This window comes from Schistocerca serialis, chromosome 6, assembly GCF_023864345.2.
Source record: "Schistocerca serialis cubense isolate TAMUIC-IGC-003099 chromosome 6, iqSchSeri2.2, whole genome shotgun sequence".
NCBI classification, from domain to species: Eukaryota; Metazoa; Arthropoda; class Insecta; order Orthoptera; family Acrididae; genus Schistocerca; species Schistocerca serialis.
The window spans coordinates 557,123,828-557,146,235 of NC_064643.1; the positions used below are offsets into that span (position 1 = coordinate 557,123,828).

The window sequence follows — 22,408 nt, forward strand, 5'->3', positions numbered from 1 at the left end:
CCACTGTCTTGCTCATGTTCAACACAGGGAAACATGCCCGCACACATTGTAGCTCCATCGCCCTGTGTACCACATTCTCTCTCTGCCAATATAATTATTCCTAGACTTTAAAACTGATCCCGCCATGTCCCTTCAAGCATGCTTGCTTTAACATTGTTTTCTTGATCTTGCCTGCACCTCATGTATATTCTTGCTCCTTAAACCCTAGTAACAGACCCCGTCCATCTTCCCCATATTCATGTCAGCATCTTACTGACCTCGCCCGATCCATTTACACCTTCCGCCTCCTCTTCTCTGATACCTACCCTCTCACCTGCACCCTCACATTTTATTGTCATTTTATTTTTATTGCAACCTGTGCCATCATTAATTATCGTCATTTTATTTTTATTTCTATTTTTACTTTGATCTCATTTTGTTTTCATGTCAGTTTTATTTCATTTTCATCTATTTTTTTTATTTATTTCCTTTGGGAGTTTTTAGGCTGTTTCTACATTTTTTAGGTATTCTCAGGTGCTTTTTTTTATCTTTTACTGTGGATCATCGATCCTCCCACGAGCTTCAGTACAGGAGAGCCTCCCCATCCATTTTCAGAATCTAAAAACGGGCATGAACCATGAACAACTTGCAGCCTATTGTTCCACAATGACCTCTTATCTTCTCAAGTTCTGACAGTCCATGGTACTCACCAATTCAGTGCTGAAAAATAAAGTCTACTCCTGCTCTGCAATCCTGAATTCGTACATCCCATCTAGAGACTGAAACCCTTACCATCCAGAAACTAGAGCAGCAAGCACTCATGCGACGTAAAACAACTGTCCAGTCTATTCACTTCACACTCCCATCTGCAACAACTGCAGGGGCCTCCATCAAACTTTCCCCAAATCCCATAACAGCTGACAAACGATGCCTTGCAGATGTACTACATCTGCCACACACTCTGACACTCTGTCCCATCACATTACAGATCCAAAAGCTGAAACAGGCAGACTACACAGTTACGAACGGATCGTCGAAAAGCCTCAATCGCATAGAAGTCCATTTCAAAGACCTCACCTTCGTCCTCATTCCAAAATTAAATTTAGCTGGGCTTGTCCAAGAATTTACCTCCTCCCAGTCGACACCAATCCTACCAGCCAGATTGGACCCAAAACCATTACTGAACCCTGCCTCACTCAGTGTATTCATCTACCTAACTGTGATTCATCCTCAATCTCTTGCCCCCCCCCCCCCCCCCTCTCCCCCAGATATTCCTCCTGCAACCTTCTTCAGAATTTCCTAATCATAAACCTTCTCTCTCTCCATCATTCCCACTGATCCATCAACGTAGGAACCAATCTCAAATCTCCAGAAAGAATGTGATTTACAACCTAAAAACCATCCGGACTTTATAATCCTACCTGCTGCCACTGGGCAACACTGTTGTTATGAACCTTAGGGAGTACCTGACTGAGTGCTTCCACCACCTGTCAGACATGTCTGCCTACAAGCCTTGTCACAGTGATCCCTTTCCAGGTGTCCATGTTCTCCAGTCCTGACTGGTGGAAATCAGTATAAAGGCAGGGTTCCTACAAAAGTAATATATAATGTCTGAAGCATACAGGTATTAAGTTTATTACAAAAGTAGTAGATAACCCTCCTGTGTGTCTGGCGGTTAGAATAGGCCTGTAGTATTCCTGCCTGTCATAAGAGGCGACTAAAAGGAATCTCGCACATTTCGGCCTTAATGTGATGTTCTCCTAAAGAGTTTGACCTCCACTTTTCAGAATTTTCTGTTAAGTGCATACCATTCGGGGAAGGACGCCTTACGTGGTGCATTGTAAATCCATCGTACCCTAAGATCTGGCTAACTCACTATCGTCATGGAGTTGGACTTGCACTGAGCTTCCAGCCACTGCGGCTGCAGTGTGTTCCGGGTAGCATACTTTCCCTCCATTGTGTGCTTCCATCTTCGTACTCATGATACAAATGGATATTCAACACTCAAAATCCAGCACGGTAACCAGCCCGTTGTGGTGGGGTCGTCATGTACCCTCTTGGTCAGGCTGTTCCAACCGAGATCCAGGGAGCCGGAGCGCTCACTGCGGCAGCTCGGAGCCCGTGGAGGGGGAAAGCGAACTCACTGCCCCATGGACGCATGCAGCCGTAATAATCCGTGCTCAATGACAGCTATGACTAGCCGCGGGAGCTCTGTACCTCTATTGGAGGATACCTTTCTATTCATTGAGAGGGATGGTCGACCGCAGTGTTTTGTATGTCATAAAGTATTTAATTCTGCGAAGAGGTACAATATACAGAATTAAATACAGTCAGGTAGAAGGCGTTACACACAGAGAACTGGTAGCCAGGCTTAAGAACGACATACCAGTAGACGTATGTTTAAAAACGGATTCGTAATACGGAGGGTATCAAAACATGCAACATAGTTCGTGTTCTGTAATGCACCAAGAGGCACTGTGTGCTGAAACAGTAGAGCTAGGTGGCGTAATGAAATATGTCGTGAACTGTGTGAATTTTGTGTGTCGTCAAAGGATTCCTGAAAGATGTGGAAGCGGAGTATGGGGGTATATCTTACCACAGTACAGTTCGTTGGCTGAGTCGTGGAAAAGTTCTTGATGTTTTCTTTGCCATTAGTGAGGAAATACCCCTTTTCTAGAAATGAAAGGGGAAGAAATGCGTTGTCTGAAAGATATAAAATGGATATCAGACCTGGCGCTCCTAGCTGACATAACTATGCATCTGAATAATTTAAATCTGTCATTGCAGGGCAAAGGGCAGCTAATCGTTGACATGCACGACCAGATCAAAGTGTTCATGGAAAAGTTACGTTTATTTGAGAGACAGATGAGTAATGGACATCTAACGTTCTTCAATCATCTTGCTTTTTTAAAACTACCTGATGGTACTACTTTCGGCGATTACCAAACAAAGTTAAAGCAGCTCATCACGTCGTTTGAAACACGATTCCGAGACCTCACTAGTTTGGAAATGGAACTTAAGGTATTCAGCACTCCTTTTTTAGTTTCCACCGATGACTTGTCATCGTCGCTTCAATTGCAGATTATTGATTTGCAAAATTCAAGTTTGTTGAAAGAGAGGTACTACATCACGTTGTATTTGTCACGATGGTAGTGTTCATTACAGAAAAAACCTTTCCCAAACTTCACAACAATGCCGCTCAGATCATGTGCATGTTTGGATTTACGTTTTGATGTGAGCAGCTTTTCTGAGCAATGAAAACAGTTATAAAGTAAGGAATGATCGCTTCTTCAGGATGCAACAATGAAGGCCATCCTCCGCATTAACGCTGCGAACACTTTGACGCCTGATATTTCCGATCTTGCAATGAAAAGAAAATTTCAAAATACAGAGGCCCAATAAATTTAGTATGCAATTTCTTGTAAAACATTTGTTTCTTATTTATTTCCTGAAGATCGTATTTCCTGGTGTAGCACGTCACCACGTCTTAGCAGCTAAGAGTGTGAGGTTTTCGATCTTGTAAGACGCAGCTGGCACATCAAAACCCTTGCCTTGCCGCCTGCCTCAGTCAGCCGTGCCACGTGCCGGCGTGCCGGCCCACTTGACTGGTCACAGCGAGCGACGCGGCTCCCTGGAGCAGGGAGTGCTCCCCGGCTCACAGCGGAGCCCACGAACTTGGAACAGCCTGCTCTTGGTGGTAGTCCCCTGACTACACAGGGCTCGCACTGCTGATGCGTGAGCTGCTAACTCCACACATGTGCTGAGGGGTAGATGCCCGTCTACCTGGGACATCTGGAATCCCAGCAAACACCATCCTGCCTGGTGGTCTTTACTGTGGCTGGATGGTGCCCGTGGGGAGAGCCCCTGGTCAGAGTGGGTGGCATCAGGGCGGATGACCCACAATGAAGTAGTGTCTGTCATCTGTTGCTGGTCCTCAGCCAGCAGTCTCAAAGCATGGAAAGCATTAGTTCAATACCAGGGAGTGTGATCTGAACTCGTTCCCCTCCCTGGCCACACCGTGGGAGGAACGTTAGGCTAAAGAAAGGCATGAGCCATATTCGCCTCGATTTTTAGTTTGCGCGTGATCTGTTGGGGAATCTTTCGCCACCATGAAGCCTCAGTTCTTTGTTGGCGATTTAGAAGAAATGTTTGGGGAGGTGGATGGTTTGTCCAAGATGCGTTCTGGGTCTGTCCTAATACAGACAGCATCCTCTGCCCAGCCAAGGGCGTTCCTCGCCTGCAACCATCTGGGTGATGTACCTGTCTCCAAAACGCCCCATACGAGTCTTAACAGGGTCCAGGGTCATATCTTTCACAAAGACCTCCTTCTGCAGTCCGATGACGAGTTGCGTGCCGACCTCGAGCGACGAGGTGCTCACTTCATCTGGTGCGTATACATGGGTCTGAAGGACAATAGGATTGCCACTGGTGCCTTCATCTTGGCCTTCGAGGGGGACACCTTACCCGAAAAGGTCAAGGTGATGGTGAACCGGTGCGATGTCCAGCTATACATCCTTCCCTCTATGTGGTGCTTAAACTGCTGGAAGTTCATTCATGTGTCTTCCAACTGTAATTCCAGCCATAGGCCTATATGCCGAAATTGTGGACGTTCTTCTCATCCTGACACTCCATGTGCTCCCCCCCTGTCTGTGTCAGCTGGGAGGGGGGCATTCCCTTGCTCACTGGAGTGCCCAGTTTTCCAGAAGGAAAGAAAAGTAATGGAATACAAGATCCTGGACTGAATGACCTACACAGAGGCTAAGAAAAAGTTAGAGCGGTTAAACCCAGTCTGCATGGAAACTTCATAAACTGTAGCAACTGCACACATTTCACATTCCTCAGTGATGCCACTTGTGGCTGGCCCTTTGGGGCCACAAGATCACACCTGCCCTCTTAAGGGTGGAGGCTCCACCTATCACTGTTGCTTCCGCGACTTCATCTTGGGGAGCAACGCCCTCTCAACCATCGGGGCCACCGGTCCCCACATCTGAGCTGAAGGAGTTGCCCCTTCTTCGGCCCCTCTCCCATGTACGGGGCCCTTGGGGCTCTACCCTCCAAAGCCCCACACAGTGAACAAGTGCAAGTTAGCCAGTGGCTCAAGGAGCCACAGGCTGCGGTTTGAAGGGCTTCCTGCTCTTTGTCCTTACCTGATACTGCTTTAGGGAAGCCCTCGCAGCAAGCTCCGAAAGAGCAGCGGGAGGACAAACAAAGGTCCAAGAAAAAGAAACAACCTGTTCCACCGAAAGAGGTTCCGGTGGTTCCCACACCACCACCACCACCACCACCACCACCACCACCCACCAGTTCTGCCTCTGAGGGCGAGGTGGAGCTTCTAGTGTCCCCCGAGGTCCCCACTCTCGCTGATGCCTCCGAAGCAATGCTCCTAGCTGTTAGCCCTCCACTGGTGGCAGCAGCTGACCCTAGGGAGTAACCTGCATTCTATGTCCCTTCATGCCTTCCCAGAACACACAAAGCATTATCCTCCAGTGGAATTGTATTGGTTTTTTCCACCACTTGGCTGAACTAAGACAGATTTTAAGCTCAACACCTGCTCTCTTTATTGCCCTCCAAGAAACATGGTTCCCAGCAATGCGGACCCCTGCCCTTCGTGGCTATCGGGGGTTTTATAAAAACCTGACAGACTGTAACAAGGTATGATGTGGCATATGTCTGTATGTTCTTACATCTGTATATTCTGAATCAGTGCCTCTTCATACAGCTTTAGAGGCTGTTGCTGTGAGGATAAGGATGACCTTGGATATTACTGTATGCAATACCTACCTTCCTCTGGATGGTGAAGTATCTTCATCTTTTTACGAATTGGCTGCTCTGATCTCCCAACCCCCTCCCCCCCCCCCCCCCCCTCCACCCCACCATTCCTGCTTTTGGGGTACTTCAACACCCATAACCCCTTGTGGAGTGGCACAGTGATTACTGGCCGGGATAGGGATGTCGAGAATCTTCCCTCTCAGCTCGACCTCTGCCTCTTAAATACAGGAGACCCCACACACTTTAGTGTGGTTCATGGCACTTATTCGGCTATTGACCTATTGCTTTGCAGCCCAGCACTTTCACCATCTGTCCACTGGAGGGTTCATGACGACTTGTGTGGCAGTGGCCACTTTCCGATCTTCCTGTCACTACCCAAGCACTTCTGGACGTCTGCCACGATGGGTCCTTAATAGGGCCGATTGGCTGGCTTTCACATCTGCTCTCACTGTTGACACTCGTGCACATGGCTCTCTTAATGTAGTGGTTGAGCAGGTCACTGCATCAGTTGTATTGGCTGCAGAACATGCAGTTTCTCTTTCTTCTGGGTGCCCTCAGCTTAAAACTGTACCTTGGTGGCCGCCAGACCTCCACTGGTTCTCATACGCATGCCTCCCAGGTGTGGACTCGGATTCCCAGCCTTCATGGTTACCTAACCCTGCTGGGGATGCCTGGGATTTCAGTAAATGGGGCAGTGTGCACCGCCTCAGGTGAGATCACCGAGCATTTTGCTCGGAGTTCTGCATCTGCAAACTATCAACTGGCTTTTCATTCCTTGAAAGAGCAGGCAGAATGACAGCATTTGTCTTTTACATTGCGCCGCTTTGAGCTGTACAATGCTCCTTTTATCAAGTGGCCCTGACTGAATTCACTCCCAATTTCTCAAACATCTGTCTGTGGCATCACTGCATCAGATTCTGTCTATCTTGAATCGCATCTGTGGTGAGGGAGTGCTCCCGTCCCAGTGGTAGGACAGCATCATCGTCCCAGTGTTGAAACCTGGGAAGAACCGTGCAGTGTTGGACAGCTACCGCCCCATTGGCCTCACCAACATTCTCTGCAAATTACTCGAACGAATGGTGAGTCGGAGGTTGTGTTGGCTTCTGGAGTCTCGAGGCCTTCTGGCTCCATCCCAGGGTGGTTTCCGCCGAGGCTGCTGAATGACAGATAATTTGGTGTGCCTTGAGTCTGCCGTCCGAACAGCTTTCTCCAGGCACTAACATCTGGTCGTCATCTTTTTTTTTTTTTCACTTACGGAGGACCTACGACACGACCTGGCACCACCACATCCTTACCACGCTACATGTGTGGGCCTCTGTGGCTCGCTCCCGATTTTTATCCGTACCTTCCGTGTTCAAGTCGGGGGCTCCTTTAGCTCCTCCCATATCAAAGAGAATGGAGTCCACCAGGGCTCTGTATTGAGTGTTCCATTGTTTTTAGTCTCTATAAATGGCTTAGCAGCAGCTGTAGCCATCAGTGTCGCCCTCGTTATATGCTGACAATTTCTGCATTCACTTCAGTTCCTCCACCATTGGTGTTGCTGAACGCCGACTCCAAGGAACCATTTGGATTGCACAGTCGTGGGCTCTCACCCATGGGTTTCACTTCTCTGCTGACAATACCTGCGTGTTTCACTTCTGTCGGCGATGGACAGTCCATCCTGACCCTGCAGTTTTTCCTGATGATGACCGTCCACTACGGGTAGTCGAAACGTATCGCTTTTTAGGATGGGTTTTCAACGCATGGCTAACATGGCTCCCCCCCCCACATTCGTCAGCTTAAGTGGAAGTTCTGTCAGCATCTCAATGCCCTCTTCTGCCTGAGCAACACCACTTTGTGGACAGACTGCTCTACGTTGCTGCGGCTCTACAAAGCCCTAGTTCAGTCACGACTCGACTATGACAGTGTAACGTACGGCTCATCAGCGCCCTCCGCATTGAAGTTGCTTGATTCTGTGCACCACTGCAGGATTCGTCTAGCGACAGGTGCTTAACGAATGAGGCCAGTGTATTAGTGGAGGCTGGAGTCCCTCCATTGCGCATCAGGCACTGCCAACTGCTCACCAACTATGCAACGCATGTCCATAATTCACCTCAGGATCCGAATTACCATCTTTTATTCCCAAACACAGTGGTTCATCTCCAGGAACGGCGACCTCTGTCAGGGATAACGATTGCTGTACATGTCCGTTCCCTATTGTCAGAACTAGAGTCCTTTCCTTTACAGTGTCCCGTGCGGGTCCATAAACATTCGCCTCCATGGTGTATGCCTCAGCCAAAATTACAGCTGGATCTATCACATTTCCATAAAGACTCCGTTCCTCCTGAGGCACTCCTCCGTCACTTCTTATCGATCCTTGACGCGTCCCAGGGTTCTGAAGTCATCTACACCGATAGCTCGCTGGTTGATGGTGGCGTAGGCTTTGCCTATGCTCACTCGGCGCATATCAAACAGTACTTCTTGCTGGATGGCTCCAGTGTCTTCACTGCCAAGCTGGTGACCATCTCTCGTGCCGTTCAGCACATTCGTTCCTGCCCCGGTGTGTCCTACCTGGTCTGCAGTGATTCGATGAGTGGTTTACAGGCCATTGATCAGTGCTACGCATGCCATCCTCTAGTAGCAACTATCCAGGGGTCGGTTTATGCACTCGAACGGTCTGGTCGTTCAGTGGTCTTTGTATGGACCCCGGGCCATGTCGGAATTCCAGGAAATAAGCTCGTTGACCGGCTGGCCAAACAGGCCTCTCGTAAGCCGCTTCTGGAGATTGGTCTACCCAAACCTGACCTCTGATTGGTGTTACTCCACAAAGTTTTTGGGATTTGGGATGCTGAACGGCACAACTTAGTTATGCTCAATAAACTTCACACCATCAAGGAGAGCACATATGAGTGGAAGTCTTCTCTGCAGGCTTCTCGCAGGGACTCTGTGGTCCTCTGCTGCCTGCGCATCAGCCACACTTGGCTGACTCGTGGGTATCTTCTCCGGCGTGAGGCTCCTCCATGTTGTTGCTGCAGTTCCTGTTTGACAGTAGTCCACATTTTGTTGGACTGTCGACATCTGACCATTGTAAGACGGAATTTTGATCTTTCTGACACATTTCCTTCGATTTTAGGAGACGATGCCTCGACGGCTAACTTGGTTTTACGTTTTCTACGTGATGCCCATTTTTATTCTTCGGTTTAAGCTTTAGTTCCTGTCATTTGTCTCCCTGTGCTTACTACCCTAGTACTTTTAAGTTGGAGATTCTAATGTGTTGCAGAGTGGCTGGCTCATCCTCTTTTATCCTCGTGATCAGCCAGCCCAGGACATCTGCTCTACTGTTTTAAGCTCTTCTCTCTGTTTCTTGCGTGTCTGTGCTTCTCTTGTCTTCTGTTGCCCCCAGTGTTTTCAGCTTCGTGTTTTTTTCATCCATCTAGAATTCCTGTGGTGTGTATTGTTTGCCTTAAGTTTTCTCCCATGGACTTGGTTCAATGGAACAAGGGACCGATGACCACACAGTTTGGTCCCTTTAGAAATAAAACCAACCAACCGACTGACCTACACTGAGGCTTAAGAGGAAATATGAACGACTCCATCCTGTGCGAATGACTTCCTCTTATGCCACCACTACGCCAACAATGATAGCCCCATCAATTCAGCGAATTCCAGTCGGCTCCCCGAGGCATAAGACGACACCTGCTATCTTGACTGTGGGGGATACTGCCCTCCCTGTTGCTTCTGCGCCACCTACTTCGGAAGCAACACCCCACCCATCAGGGACGTCCATACCCACTTCTAAGCCAGAGAAGCGTCCAACTTCTGCAGCTCCTCTCGCTTCGAAGGGGTTCCTTGGGTCCCTTCCTTCCCCGGTTTCCACCAGTGGGAAGGATGACGCCTGCCAGTGGTGTAAGTGCCCACAAGCAGCTGGTCGTAGGGCTTCACGATCCTCCTCAGTCCCAGAGACTGAATCAGTGAAACCCTCCCAGCTCGTGAAACCCAAGGAGCAGCAATAAAAGTCCAAGAACACCTCTAACACCAAGAAACTTGTGGTGGCGCCCACCCCACCACAACCTACAATCTCTGCGTCTGAGGATGGGGTGGAGATTCTGGCGGCTGCTGAGGACCTAGATTTTGCCGGACCCTCAGGCACCATGGAAGTTGATTGCACAGGTACTCAATCGGTGGCAGCAGGTGATCCAAAGACGTTATCTGCCTCCTCAGTTGCTTCACGCCAGTGGAATTGCAGCGGTTTGTTCCACCACCTTGCTGAGCTCCGACAACTTCTCAGTCTTCTCTTTCTTCTGCATTGCTCTCCAGGAAACTTTGTTTCCGGTGATGCGAACCTCTGCCCTCCGTGGTTATCGGGGTTATTATAAGAATCAGGCAGCTTATGAGAGGGTGTCTGGAGTCTGTGTCTACACCCTTAACTCTCTTTACAGCGAGTGTGTCCCTCTTCAAACACCTTTATAGGCTGTCTCTGTTCGGGTGTGGATGCCTCAGGCTGTTACTGTCTGCGTCTCTTATCTTCCACGGGATGGTGATGTCCCACAGCATGCATTGGCTACGTTGATAGCCCAATTGCCGCCACCTGTTCTGTTACTGGGTGACTTTAATGCCCATAACCTTTTGTAGGGTGTATTTGTGACAACAGGCCGAGGCATTGTCGTTCAGCAAGTGTTGCACAGCTCGACCTTTTTCTTTTAAATAATGGTGCCTCCACACATTTCAGTGTGGTGCATGGCATGTACTCAGCCATCGACCTTTTACTCTGCAGCCCTGGCCTTCTACCGTTTGTCCAATGGAGTGTGCATGACGACTTGTGCGGTAGTGACCATTTTCCAATGTTTCTGTCACTGCCCCAGCGTCAGTCACCTGGGTGCCTCCCCAGGTGTGCTTTGAATAAGGCTGACTGGGACTTGTTCACCTCCATTGCCACTCTTGAGCCTCTTTGTCATGGCAACATTGATGTGGTGGTTCACACGATCACCACCTGCATCATTTATGCCGCGGAATCTGCAATTCCCTGTTTTTCCGGGTCCTCTCGGCGGAAGACTGCCTTGGTGGTCACCGGAAATCACTGAGGTGATTAGAGATCGCACGTGGGCCCTCCAGCGTCATAAGCGGCACCCGTCATTGGAACACCTCATTACCTGTAAACAGCTGCGTGCCCGATCCCGACGACTTATTCGCCGATGGAAGGAGGAGTGCTGGGAACAGTATATCTCCATCATTGGCACCCGTACCTCTTCTTCACAGGTTTGGTGCAAGATTAGGCGACTCTGTGGGTATCAGATACCCGTCAGCGTCCCTGGGATTTCCCTGATAGGAGCAGTCTGTACTGAATCGGACAGGATTGCAGACTCTTAGCAGAGCATTGCGCTCAGAGTTCCGCTTCTACAAATTACCCATTGGCCTTCTGCTCCCTGACAGAGAGGTTAGTTGGGGCCTTTCATTCCATACGCACCACTCCGAATCGTACAGTGCTCCATTCAGTGAGTGGTGAGTGGGAATTCCACAGTGCGCTAGACACTTGCCCTGATATGGCTCCCAGGCCAGATCGCATCCACTATCAGATGCTCAAACATCTCTCGATGGACAGCCAGCGACACCTCCTCGACCTTTTCAACCGTATCTGGGTTGAGGGTGAGGTCCCCTCTCAGTGGCAGGAAAGCATTATCATCCCAGTGTTGAAGCCTGGCAAGAACACCTTGGAGGTGGACAGCTACCGCCCCTTTAGCCTCACAAACATTATGTGCAAGTTGCTCAAACGCATGGTCAGCTGGAGATTGAGTTGGCTACTTGAGTCTCGGAGCCTTCTGGCTCCGTCCCAGGGTGAGTTCCGCAAGGGCCACTCTGCCACCGATAATCCGGTCTGCCTGGAGTCTGCCATCTGAACGGCATTTGCCTGCCGTCAGAATCTGGTTGTCGTCTGTTTGACATGCAGAAGGCATACGATACGGCGACATCACATCCTCACCACACTTCAGGGGTGGGGTCTTTGGGACCCGCTCCCACTTTTTATTCAGAATTTTCTGTCGCTTCGTTCCTCCCATGTGCAAGTTGGTTCCTCCCATAGTTTCTCCCGAGTCCAGGAGAATGGGGTCCCGCAAGGCTCTGCTTGAGTGTCTGCCTCTTTTTAGTTGCTATCAATGGCATAGGTGCAGCTGTGGGAACGAGCGTATCGGCTTCTTTGTATGCTGATGACTTTTGCCTGTAGTACAGCTCCACTGGCATTGTGGTTGCTGAATGGTGGCTACAGGGTGCTATCCACAGGGCGCAGTTGTGGGCCGTCACACACAGCTTCCAGCTCTCGGCTGCCAAGACCTGCGTCTTGCATTTCTGCCAGTGTCGCATTGTTCACCATGAGCCATGGCTTTATCTTGACAGCGAACCTCTTGCCGTGGTGGAAATGCATCGGTTTTTGGGCATGCTTTTTGATGCCCAGTTGACTTGGCTGCTTCATATTCGACAGCTTAAACATATGTGCTGGTGGCATCTTAATGCTCTTCATTGCTTGAGTCGTACCAGCTGGGGTGCTGATCGGTCTACCCTCAGGTGTTTATTCAGTACCGTCTCGATTACAGGAGCCTGGCTTACAGTTCGGCATCGCGTTCTGCGTTGCAGTTGCTTGACCCCATACTTCACTGCGGGATCCGACTTGCAACTGGAGCTTTCTGCACAAGCCCTGTAAACAGCCTACTTGTGGAGGCTGGTGTCCCTCCATTGCGGATCCGGCACCAACAACTACTGGCCACTTATGCTGCACATGTTTGTAGCTTGCCCGGGCATCCAAATTACCGTCTCCTGTTTCCCAACGTGGTCGTCCATCTTCCAGAGTGGTGGCCCCAGTGAGGGTGTACAATCACGTCCGTGCTTTTCTCTCTGGGCTTGAGTTTCTCCCTCTCCCAACTCTTTTCCGGGCCCATATACGTATACCCCCGTGGTGTGTGCCCCACCCATGCTTTCGGCTGGATTTGATACAGGGCCCAAAGGACTCAGTCCCTCCTGAGGCCCTCCGTCACTGCTTTCTTTCCATCCTTATCGTGTTTCACGGTTCTGATGTGGTCCATACCGATGGTTCGATGGATCCTGGTTGAGTTGGTTATGCTCTTACTCTTGGTGATAACTCTGAACAACACTCATTGCCGGCTGGGTGCAGTGTTTTCACTGCCGAGCTGGTTGCAATCTCTCGCGCCCTAGAGTGTATCCACTTCTGCTCAGGTGAGCCCTTCGTTACCTGTAGTGACTCCCTGAGCGGTTTATGAGCTATCAACCAGTGTTTTCCTCGCTCTCATCTGGTGATGGCTGTACAGAAGTCCATCCATACTATTGCCCGTTGCGGCCGCTCCGTGGTTTTTATGTGGACCCCGGGTCATGTTGGCATCCCGGGTAATAAATGTGTCGACACGCTGGCCAAACAGGCTGTCGGTGCACTGGCTTTGGAGATTTGCCTTTAGGAGTGTGATCTCCAATCAGTTTTGCGGCAGAAGGTCCTTGGTACATGGGGTGATGAACGGCGCACCCTACGTTCACCCAACAAACTTCGCATTGTCACGGAGACTACCAGTGTGTGGCGAACCTCCGTGCGAGCCTCTCGCAAGGAGTCTGTTGTACTCTGCTGGCTGTGCATTAGCCACACCTTGATGACATTATTGCACTGCAATGACCCACCTCTCTGTCGCTGTGGTTCACATTTTGTTGGACAGTCCACTTTTTAACTGTACTCAGGCAGACATTTGCACTGCCTGATCTGCTCCCTGCACTTTGATCTGATGATGCTACCATGGCAGGCTTAGTTTTGAGTTTTATTCGTGCAGGGGGCTTTTATCACTTAGTCTGAGTGTTTTTCTCTTTCTTTTGTGTTGAGTCTGGCCTTTGGCCTACGGTTTTTGATTGGGCTTTTTAGTGTCTCTCTTGGTGGTTGGCTTTTCCTTTTTTTGTTTCCTTGGTCTGCGAACCACTGTAACACTATGTGTGTTTTTAATTTACCTTTTCTGGTCTCTCTTTCTTTCTTGTTCTGTATCATCCCTTGTCATCTCCGTTGCTTGCTTTTGTTCCTTGTGGGTGTTTCATGATCATGGAAAAAGGGACCGATGGCCTTTGTAGTCTGGACCCTTCAACACCCACAAACCAACCAACCAAGTAGTAGATACATATAAGACGTAAATAATCATGATGGAATTACATAGTCTCCGTCATCATACGCATAATAAAATTAAGGCTTCTTCATTTCCTGTATAGAAATTAATACAAAGGCACTTGCAGTCCTGCTGTGTTTATTACATGTTAGTACTTTGTCCAACCTCTTAAGGTTTTCCACAGGTGTCAAGTCCAGGCCACATGCAGAACAGGGGAAACGTCAATATCTTTATCTTCAAACCACTTTTGTTGTAGCAGATACATGCGCAGGTGCATTATCTTGTTGAAAACTTGAACTTTCATTCCCTAGGTCCTTATACATTCTAATCCATTCAGTCTCTTAACATCTCACTGTATCTATTAGAGTTCATTTTAGAGTTCACCGAAGCCATGCATGATTTACCTTTAGTGCAGAAGGCTGTCCAAATCATAACATTTCCACCACCAGAATTTCTGCTCTTTCTTACCTGTATTCAGATGATGCTAATCTTATTCGCATCCATCCACATCATCTAGATTAAACTATTTCTCATCACTGAAAATCACTTTGTCCTGTTCTCAAGTCCATGACATATGTTTTTCAGCAAACTGTCTAGCCTGTTTATGTTTAGTTGTTAGAGCAGGTATCTGCAGTTGTTTCTTGAATGCGAGACATTTGTTGTTTGACACAATTTATTATTCCTGTCTGGCAGTTACTGGCAACAGCTAATTGACACCAAGTTCAGAAGAATAACAGTATGTGGCCTTTGCTTTAGCCAAAATTAACTGTTTCAATGCCTCGATAATATTCAACTTTGCTCATATTTTCCAATTTGTCCATATAATATTCACAATCTAACAAGATTATAAAGCATTGTACTTAAACAGTTCGGTTTCTTTGTGATTTGATGGTTATTGTCAATTTCCTTGTACACACCAATTTTTGCTTTTTCATCACATAACTGTTTCCGTGTGGCATTGTCACAGTCATGGTGTATGTACTCAGTACAAATTGTCACTAATGGTGTCTGTTTCCTTTCAGTAGGAAAGGCACTTTTGTACACTCTTAACACCACACAGAACCAACTGTCATTATACTGAGTTCCACCCTCTACCACCTTAATCGTTGATTCCGTGTTACATACTGTATTACTGACATCAGATGTGATACCATTTGATTGCCCTAGTCAGTATACTGGATCTCATACTATTGCATATGCTATGTGCACAACTATTCCAACTCACAATGTTAATTTTCCTACAAATATCATGCCTTTATACTGGTTCCACTCAGTATGTCTGTGCTTTGAGTCTGTCACCCTCCTTGCCTTAAACTACTTGCACTCTTTACCTTCTACAAACCCAAACACTCGGGACACCCCATTATGGCTGGATACTGTGCTCTTACAGAGAGAATATTGGCCAGTGTTGGTCAACATCTTCGGTCCTGTACAAAAACCAGTAACCATTTTCTCTAATGGCCACCATTTTTCCTGCCCTATATTACCACCTGGCACACTACTTGGCACTGTGATGCCACCTCCCCCTACCCAATGTCCCCATTCTCCAGTGGCCATGGCATTGCTGTTATCACACGTGCAACCTCCTTCCTGGTCACCATGACCACGTATGTACTTATCTATAATTACTCCTTCTCACTTGAAAACTAATCCGTGGTGCAGCCATTGTCGCTTGAATTGTCATCCTATACCAGTTTATTCATGAGAGGGAACCTTCCTATCCACTCTGAATCCCAAACCTCTCATGTTGTTCAGATTCAGTGATTACATCTTCATGACCTGGATATCCTGCTCAAAATTACCCTCCATACCTTGTCCACTTCACACTTTGTCTCTCGAGTTACCTATTATCCCACAAATACTTGTTCCCACCCTCGTTACTTCGTACTGCATACGGTTGGAACAAGTGAATCACTTTTTCCACCAGGGTTTCAAATTCTTGTCATTGTGTCACGAAATGAGAAACATTTTCCCCACCACTCCCTCTACGGTATTTCATTGCCACCCAATCTATGCAACATCCGTAAATAGTCCACATTCCACCCCTGCTTCCAACACCTTGCACCATGGTTCATATTGCTGTAAAAGATCTAGCTGCAAGATCTCTCCCATGCATCATCTCACTTCCAAAGTTTTCACAGGTATTTCCTATACCATTAAAGGCAGGGCCAACAGTGAAAGCAGCCATGTAGTCTACCAACATTGCAACAGCCACTGTGCAGGAAACTGGGGATTTGGACCATCCAGTTTCTGAACATTCCATGCAATATTTTGTGCATAACTTCAAAGACTGCTTCACAGCCCATGCCATATTAGTCTGTGTCACCAACACAAACTTTTCTGAGTTGTACAGGTGGAAACTCTTTCAACATATTGTTTGTTCCTGTAACACCCCCCATAGTTGTAGTTTAGTGTGTGTACCTTCGTATACATAGCTCACACTGCTCTGTCTAGCAACTCTTCAACACATTTGTTGTGTGCCTAAATACTAGTTGCTAGTTAATGCTTAAAATGTTGTGACAGAGATTTTCACATTTTAACAGTGGAAGACGAAGATTCGTGTTCTGTCCTAATCATTTTATGTAGTTTCTTAAAGTGGTTCCATTCTCATAAAAGATCGCAGTAAATATATTTTTATAGATGTGTTTATATGGAATGAGTGTGTGGCGTATTCTAAAAAAAATCAGGTATTATGTTTGAACTTAATGTAAAGAACATTTTGCATCAGTACCACTTAATGACCGCAGTTTGCATTTAGGGCCGGTTACCACACTAAACAGTTAATACTGATTCATGACAAGATGACAGGGTACAGTGTATTGATATTGAGAGACAGAGTTGTTATCCAGTACATACCTACTGGGGGCATAATATGCAGTGCTGCCAAAATACACACACAAAAGTAAAGGGACACAATAGCTAGCTTTTAGAGCTAACAGTTTCTTCCTCAGGGATGGGGGGGGGGGGGGGGGGGGTGGTGGTGGTGGTGGTGGTGGTGGTGGTGGTGGTGGTGGTGGTGGTGGTGGTGGTAAGGGAAGGTTATGCAGTGCATGTAATTGAGACATCATGATGATAAGATCATGATAGTGAGGACAAGAGTGCACATAGAAAAGGGGACATAGGAGAGAGTAAGTCAGAGATGGTATGTTGGTACGCACTGTGCCAGCGTCAGTCCAGAGACAAGAACTATGAAGTGAGAAGGAAAGTTAGATTAGGGTGTAAGATAAACAAATAGTGAGTTCAAGAATTGGGACACAGGAAGAAAAAAAAAAAAAAAAAAAAAAAACCACACACACACACACACACACACACACACACACACACACACACACACACACACACAAAATTATTCATTTGTTTCCTTGTTGTCTGAAGTTTCTGATGATGGCTTAAGCCAAAATGTGTAAAGTTTGTAGCTTTAAAAACAATTAAAAAGCAGTCAAGATGGAAAACATTGACAAGTGATACAACAATTGTGGATATGAATAAAGGCTTAATGTCATTTATTGACATGACTGCTGTTCCACACCTGAAACACGCCTGCAGCTGCAATTTATCTGAGGTAGTATGTGCCTTGGTTTTAGTTGCTGTGTCTATTTTTGTAAATAAATGTTTCATTGCTTTTAATTTTTAATCTACTGTCTTTGTGCCAGAATACTGTTTATAAATTTCCTTCTTTATTTGATTGATGTTAGCATTAGTATTTGTCCGGAGAAATAATTAAATGTAAAGAACCTGGGTGTCAAAATCGTTATTCCAGTCTCAAAACATACAGTGATTGAATCCTTTTTACACGTGCTGTAGGCCTAGTAATAAAGTTTGTGGATGTCATCAACTAGAGCAACATTCATGTACATTGAAGTAGAAAACTGCAGAGGTATGACTGGTCATAGAAAGAAATGACTGAAGATGTGAGCATTGGGCAGTCCTGTGGTTCAAGAAGGAAAAACAGGTGGAATACTTGTTAGTTTTAAGTTAAAACAGTATTAGAAATAGATCATTGTTGTGCAAATAGAGACAAAAGGAGTTCGTCTCTTACTGTCTATATAATCTGATGCAGTATCTCACAAACAGGATCTCAAGCAACATGTGGTGGACAGGTGGAAAAATAGACACAAGGGAAGTCTACCAAGCAACAATGTCAGTACCAATGGATTCACATTAATAAATTGAGAACTTCAGTTTAATTAATGTTACTGTATATGGGAAATATATTTCACCAAAAATAAAGAAGACATAATATTTCCTAAGATGATTTAAACAGATATAATCCTTCTTGGTTACATTCTAGTGCACAAGAAATAATAAAGACATATTCAAGATGAGAATAACCTATGTAGTTATTGAAATGTCCTAGCAGATTAAAACCCTGTGTCAGATCATTTTAGAATTTAATTGTCCAAACTAATAGATGCCTGTTTGTTTTCAGATCAGATGTTTGTCTTTTTCCCTGATGAACCTAAGATTGGAATTAAGACAATTAAAACTTATTGTCAGAGAATGCAAGAAGAAAATATTCACCGTGCAATTATTGTAGTGCAGCAAGGAATGACACCTTCTGCAAAACAGGTAATTTATTTCAGTGTATTTTGCAGTTGTTATTTTAGAATAGTTGTTAGTGTGAGAGGACTTTACTCATCAGTGGATGACATTAAAAAAGAATGAAATGTATACCTTTCTTCAACTTGCGACAATCTACAGTTTGACATTGGACACTGGACTGTCATGTGGCATTTTTCACTGTAAGAAATCATTGCTACAGGTGAAAGGGATACTACATCACAGAAAGAAAATTGTTGAATAAAGTGAGTATTGTATCAGTGACCTTTGGATAAGTAAATTGACACCCACATAGTCTTAGTCACACTTAAAAAAGAGAATAAGCAGTCAGTTGTTGGCATAATGAGACAGAAAACTGTAAAGAAAATACACTCTCAGGGAACTTGGGTTATGAGCTATGATGAAAGTAATATTATTAATATTATGACAATGTAAATTCCATGGTGAATCAAACTATGGAAAATCCAGAATGGAATATAAACCCCCCCCCCCCCCCCCCACACACACACACACACATATTGGCCAAAAGCTTAAATTCCATGGTGGATACATCAAACAATAATTCGTGAAGGCAACTTGTACCTCTATAGATGTGTTATGGTGTTATGGATAGCGCATACGAACATATCGTATTCCAGGAAATTGCACAAAATTTGAACTAGGCAAGGATTGAAGATGAAGGAAAGACCCCTCTAGATGGCATATTAACTATTTGATGTAGGAAGGTGCTATTTGTGTATCTATAGCTGTTCTGCAGATATATTGGTAGATTTGCTATCTAAAGAGGAAAATGTTTGGGTCAGAATAAGGGTGGATAGAAATATTGGAAAAGTAGGGTGAGTTTGGTGTCGAGGGCACAGCAAGGTTGTGAACATGGATGGTGATAATGTACATTCATAGTGAGAAGGTAGGTTTGTGGTTATAATGGGAAGGAAACAGTGGGTAGGCAGTGAAAGAAGTAAGTAGTTCGGATGCAGGAAGTTACGGTGCACGCAATTGCTTGGAAACGGTGGTCAGCATTACCACTGTAACTAGGCTGGTCCAGCCTGTACAAAAGTAAGAGAGATGCTGGAAGTACCTTGAGTTAATTGCAAAAAGTACTCGATTCATTTGCTAGTATTTTTTTAGATCAGTATGTGGGTGATGGAACAACAATTTCAATAAAAGGTTTGATTTGTTATATAGCATGTTATGTGAGTACCAAAATGCATGAACAGCAGTGAGGGGCATGCCTTATAGCTAGCTTGACAGAGGTGTCAAAGGAGGCAATTAAAGAAGTCAGTATGGCACAGAAGAGTGAATTTTTTTTTTTTTTTCCACCCTAGCTTTGTTCCATGCTATGGCAATGTGCTCAGTGGTATCGAAGGGAAAGTGGCATGCAAATAAAAGAAACTTGCATTCCAAAATTGAGTACCAGGTGTTGCCTGAACACTGTTTTCTTTCCATAAATCAAAACTTTTGTCAATTACTGTTGCCCTTCTTACATCCACAGATTTAAAATAAAGTTTAATAAATATAAGATGGGTCCCTAGCATGATGTCAGAGTCTCAGTGGTAAAACCAAGTTGCACTTTGGTCTAGAGGCCTTGTTAGACTATTTGACAAAATCAGTTCATAGGTGGAAGGAAAATGCACATCTCCATGCTGCACATTTCCAAATTATTGCATTGCAAAAGTATCTGTGAAATTATATGTAGATAAAATTCTCTTGGTAGTCAGTTCTGAGGAAAAATGTTGCACAGTAAAGATCAATAAAGGGAAGAGCATTTTGAAGTCAGATTTTGTGCTAGACAAGGAGATGCATTTTGAAACTCCTGGATGGTTAAAACTGTGTGCCGGACCAAGATTTGAACTCGGGACTCCTGCCTTTTGTGGACAATTGCTCTACTGAGTGAGCTGCCCAAGCACGATTCCCGACTTGTCCTCACAGCTTTGCTTCCGCCAGTACCTCATCTCCTACGTTACAGACTTCACAGAACTTTTCCTGCAAAACTTGTAAGATTAGTACTTGTGGGAGAAAGGATATTGTGGAAACTCGGCTTAACCACAGCCTGGGGGTGTTTTCAGGATGAAATTTTCACTCTACAGTGGAATGTGCACAGATGTGAAACTTCCTGGCAGATTAAAACTGTGCGCCAGACTTAGACTAGAATTTGGGTCCTTTGCCTTTCATGGGCAACTGCTCTACTGGTAGTGCTTGCCCACGAAAGGCAAAGGTTCTGAGTTCAAGTCTTGGCCTGGCACACAGTTTTAATCTGCCAGGAAGTTTCATATCAGCATACACTATGTCCAATATTTTTTAATTTTAGAAAAGATAGGAAACACCAAAATTAAACCCAGCTGAAATAAGACTGTGTAACAACACAATTTCTTGTATTGAAAATGTAGATGATGTTGTTCTAATAAGTGATGGAGGAGCAAGAGAAGACAAATGGTCTCTCAGACCAAAATAACAATGGAGGAAAAGGAGGAGGATGAAGAGAAATCGGTTCTGTGACAGAATGCTCATGCCAAAATCAAACTGCTCTACACTTAAGATTTTCTTACCTTTTATGTTAAATGCAAAATGGGTTTCAAACTTCTCCCCTGTAGTAACAGACAATTCTTCATTTGGGTATAAAATAAAAAAAAATTTGCTGTTAGCTTCTTAATCTTAAAACCCAAATAATGTTTGTGCAATTATATGTTCAAAATAATGAAATTTTGATTTGTCATTGGTGGTGAACCGTTTGCTTTGATTCTTTAGTTTTGTTACATGTAGTACTTGGTGTTTTTGTTATAGAAGAGTGATGTTATTTTGGTGCAAGGTAATTCAGAATTATAATTGTGAACTTTGTTTGCAGTCACTGGTTGACATGGCACCAAAATACATTTTGGAGCATTTCTTGGAGTCTGAACTGCTGATCAACATCACAGAGCATGAACTGGTACCTGAGCATGTCGTAATGACGCCAGAAGAAAAGCAAGAGTTGCTCGCAAGATAGTATCCTTTATAAAATATTACTATTACCTGTTGTAAAAAGTTTGTGTTGGTGGTATAAGAATAAAACTTCCCATATTTCATTTACGGAAGTGAGCTGCCATTACATGTGTAACTGCTCTGTGTTATTGTGAAAAAAAATTGTATTTATTTTACCGAACTGTAAGATTTTTCCTTCTGTTTAGCAGAAAGTTGGGAGGACATGCATTTTTGTACCATGCTTGAGTTTTTAATTTGTGTGATTGTCACTTTTATTTGTAATCAACACAAAAACAATTTCCAGCATGCAGTTTACATTTTCACCTAATGTCTGGTAGGCAGTGTGCATTTTCATCATAGTTACCATATGTACATGAATAATCCACGCACGTTATTTTCCCAAATTTAAGGATGAAAACATGGAGTACATGGGTTAATTATAACAATGGTTGTACTGCTCCGCCTCCAACAATAGATTTCGTTATACTATAGTGTTGTTGCAGCCTCATTTGTGATTCATCAGTAGCACAATAGAATCAAGTATTAACCACAAGTTAACTTGTAAATTATGGCTACAAGTTCTTGTTATTGCTTACATACATCTTAAGAAAAACTTGAAGTTATTGACAAAGCACAGAACATTGGAAACCGTGCAGCAGTAAGAAAATTGATGCAAGCAAGGGTTGTATTCATGACTGGTGAAAAAACTAGATTTGTCTTAAAAACAATAATCACCGTGCATTTCGTGCCCAAAAAAGTTCAGAATCTCGACCTCGAAAAAACTCTGTGATTATGTAGACGAGAAACAACAATATGGATGTGTGAATACTACTGAAATGGGCCAACTCAGAGCACTGGCTGTAGCCAAAGAACTTGTTGTGTCTGGTTTCAAAGCTAGCCGTGGCTGGCTGTCTTTTTCAATCAAAATGGATTAGGCTTCTGGAGGAAAAAGTACTATAGCTCAACGGCTTCCAGACAGTTATGAGGAAAAAGCAGCAAATTTTTTATTGCTATGTGATAAATTA

General features: G+C 45.1%; 1 protein-coding gene across 3 annotated transcripts in view; it reads left to right on the plus strand.

The window, feature by feature from the left end:
• The window catches only part of LOC126484411 (DNA-directed RNA polymerases I, II, and III subunit RPABC1), a 56,096-nt gene that overhangs the window by 19,718 nt on the left and 13,970 nt on the right, over positions 1 to 22,408 (plus strand). For all 3 annotated transcript variants that reach the window (XM_050107915.1, XM_050107918.1, XM_050107916.1), the window contains exons 4-5: positions 18,295 to 18,434; positions 21,268 to 21,407. In XM_050107915.1, the coding sequence (XP_049963872.1) occupies positions 18,295 to 18,434; positions 21,268 to 21,407 (280 nt within the window). The remainder of the gene's footprint in view (positions 1 to 18,294; positions 18,435 to 21,267; positions 21,408 to 22,408) is intronic.